General features: G+C 32.8%; 2 protein-coding genes across 2 annotated transcripts in view; both read right to left on the bottom strand.

The window, feature by feature from the left end:
* LOC105315360 (E3 ubiquitin-protein ligase TRIM33-like) overlaps positions 1–280 on the bottom strand; it is a 1,643-nt gene extending 1,363 nt beyond the window's left edge. The window contains exon 1 of the mRNA XM_011409977.2: positions 22–280. Coding sequence (XP_011408279.1) covers positions 22–280 — 259 coding nt within the window. The remainder of the gene's footprint in view (positions 1–21) is intronic.
* A 640-nt stretch (positions 281–920) lies between these two features.
* LOC109589965 (DNA repair and recombination protein RAD54B-like) lies at positions 921–3,223 on the bottom strand. Its single transcript, XM_020005934.1, has 4 exons — positions 3,076–3,223; positions 2,403–2,788; positions 1,102–1,145; positions 921–1,053 (listed from the first exon to the last, which is right to left on the bottom strand). Exons 1-4 carry the CDS (start codon positions 3,184–3,186, stop codon positions 995–997), a joined length of 600 nt encoding a protein of 199 aa, XP_019861493.1. The 5' UTR covers positions 3,187–3,223; the 3' UTR covers positions 921–994.
* Between the last annotated feature and the right edge of the window lie 112 nt (positions 3,224–3,335).

The following is a 3,335-nucleotide window of genomic DNA, read 5'->3' on the forward strand; positions in this document are numbered from 1 at the left end:
CATCACCAGAAGTACAAGAACCACATATCTTCTTCTCTTCTTTTGCTTCTCCTAGCTCAGGTAACAGTGAAAGATCAACTGGATACATTGATACACCATCCTTTGGTACACTGTGTTCACCACGACACTGAGGACAAGTGAGCCTGTTATTCTTGACAAGTGGCTCAAGACAATGAAGACAGAAGGTATGAAGACAAGGTAAGACACGTGGATCAGTATATAACTCAAGACAAACAGAACACTTAAGGGAGAGGGAGACATCAGTTGAACAAGTAGCCATTTTTCTGATAAAGTAACCTTGTGCATGTCATGTGCACAAACAATGCATGATATGCATCATCATTGTTATCTTATGAGAATTCTTAAAAAGACAATATAGACTTCAATGGCTTCATTTTCCTATTGTGACACTATAATTAGCTCAAAACATTTGACAAGAAAAATTTACAGCTAAATACATAGTTTTCAGTTTAAAGTAAACTCATTAATTAACGCAGACCACATTTGACGATTCAGACAGCCACAAAAAGTAATAATCAAAATTTCTGTTTTCTTACTCATTCGCAACAGCTAAAAAGTTATAAACAAATTTTATGACTTGGAAGGGAACTATCAGGCTGTTCCTATATAACATTTAAGATGTCTTAGCAACCAATTCTCTCAAGCACCTCACCTCACCTAAAATAAGTGTGCATACATGGCCTCGGCAAATAAAATGGTGGGTTACACGTGGGACAAAATTTTGAACTTTCTAATAGCAATAGAAAACATATACTGTCTAAAGACTTCTCTAGAAGCATTATAAGGTAGAGAGCTTAATAAGAACTGAGCTATGCAAACAGGGTGGTGAAAGTAATCTCAGCAATATTTTTATAGCAATAATTATACTTATAATGAACTACATACACATTAATGGTTACTCAGATTAAAATTAATTTGCTTTGTCAACAGTAAAAACTAATCTCTTCAAAATTTCAGACATGTATCATAATACTTACTCTTTTCCCTCCATGTCTTTAAGAGTAACAGATCTACCCCATGTCACCAATATAGCTAAAATAAACTAATTTAAAACACATTATGTAGTGTCAATAACCTTACCATCTCCTTCCCAAGTTTTGTGCTTCTTCTTAGTCAATTTACACCTGAAATAAAATAAAAAATAATAAAATTATTTACAGGACACAATCTTTCTTACATTGTACGTCTATGTCTACTTATCTTCAATAGGCTGTACCAGACCTGGGGTCAATTACAAAACCTCAATTGCAATTACACATTCAAGTACACTCTTTTTGTAAAAATAGGCTCAATTAGAAATACAATTATGCCATGTCAAAGTGATTTCAATTAAAAATTCTATTTTGATATGTTCTTGCATGAAACAGAAACATGGCTTGCTTTAAAATAATTACGGCGGTTCACACTAAGCATGCTAAGTGAGCTCAACAGCAACAGGGGCTTTTGTAAAAATTTTGAGCAAGTTAAAAAAATTTCTTTAAATCTAATTTTAATTGGAATCTGCTCAAACTTTTCTACACAACATAAGTACATGTATATGTATCAAAAAAATTATAAAAAGTGAGAATTTTCTTCTTAATTTCTGGCAAAATTTCACCAAAGTCCTTGTACTACAGTATAGGGACTTTTGTCAAATTTTGGAGCAAATTTAAAAATCCATAAAAACCAATCTTGATCAAAATCCACTCAAACTTTCTACACAACATAGGTAAATGTATGTGTATCAGAAAAAATTATAAATGTAAAGAATTTTCTCTTTGAAATTTTTGAAGAAATTTTGCCAAATAGACTGTACTAAAGTACAGGGACTTTGGCCCATTTTTAGCAACTTTATAAAAATTCGTAAAAATCCAATTTTGATTGGAATCTGCTCACACTTACTATACAACATACTGTAAGTAATGTAATGTATACATGTATGTATCAGGATAAACAATAAAAAGAAAGAATTCTCTCTTTGACATTTTTAGTGAAATTTGGCCAAAGTTCTTGTACTGTAGTACAGGGACTTTCGTCAAATCTTGGAGTAACTGTAACAATTTATAAAAAACTAACTTTGATAAAAATCCACTTAAACTTTCTACACAACATAAGAACATGCATATGCATCAGTAAAAATTATAAAAATTGAGAATTCTCTTCTTGAAATTTTCGAAAAATTTTAGCTTAGGTTCATGTACAGGGACTTTGGCCTGATTTTTAAGAACTTTAAAAATTCATAACAAATGCAATTTTGATCAGAATTAGTTCACAACTTAAGTACATGTATCAGAAAGTGAAATTCCAATTAAGTTCTGTTTCGGCTTACGTCTCAATTACAATCACTAAGCCTCTAATGACCCCAGCTCTAGGTCTATACTATAACATAACTTTATACTTACCACATAACTTTATAATAATGACTGGTCACATTATCAGTAGACGAAGACTGAGCTGTATTAACTAATGGAGTTGAAGCACTTGTTAATGGAGACACAAATGATGATGACACAGAGGGCACAGTAAACTTATGAATCATTTTACTGGTAGCCATAGAAGAGGAGGAGGAGGGGAGAGGGGAGAAAGAGGTAACAGAAGTAGCAGCAGAAGTGGTAGAGGAAGAAGTTTTTGTACTGAGAGCAATGTCATTGCTAGTTGGTTTAACAATGATACTATGTCTGTCTGTTGGTTGCTCTAATGAGGGGGTGTGGTCAGTTTGTTGACGTAATGAGAGAAGAGCACTCTGTAATACACTGCTATGTCCTTCTTTCACAACCCTTCCAGCCTCCTAATAGATACATAAATTGAAGTTTAAAAAAATACAAAACCTGCTGTATGATGCAAAATTTTGAAGGGCTGTAAATGTCCTAGATTTTGCAATTTTTAAAGATTTGCAAAAATTGATTCTGAAAAATAATTTATTTATAAAATGACAAACGGTATAACTTCGCAAACATTTAATCCAAAATTTTTTTTTTAATCTTGCTATACAGTGCCAATTCATTTATGCAGTCTTGCATAGCCATAAGCCCCTCCCTCTATTTTATCTAATTATTTTCAGGCTAAATTAGTTACCTTATCAGTGTCATCAGATGATATTTTGTTGCATTTGGTAGACCACGGAGTAGAGAAAGTCGCCCTTTTACTAGCAGAACCCAGAACAGATGGAGCAGCCGACCTCTTCATGATTCATTATTTTTTCCCGCGATTTCCATTGACATTAACTTTTAATAACTGTTTTGAGCTTGCGCAATAACTTAAGCTGCCAATTTGCACACGTGGATACACGTGGTCTGATTATTATTAAAAATAATTAATGTAAAATAATAAGAACA

Source organism: Amphimedon queenslandica, unplaced genomic scaffold, assembly GCF_000090795.2.
Source record: "Amphimedon queenslandica unplaced genomic scaffold, v1.1 AMPQUscaffold_10670, whole genome shotgun sequence".
NCBI lineage: Eukaryota > Metazoa > Porifera > Demospongiae > Haplosclerida > Niphatidae > Amphimedon > Amphimedon queenslandica.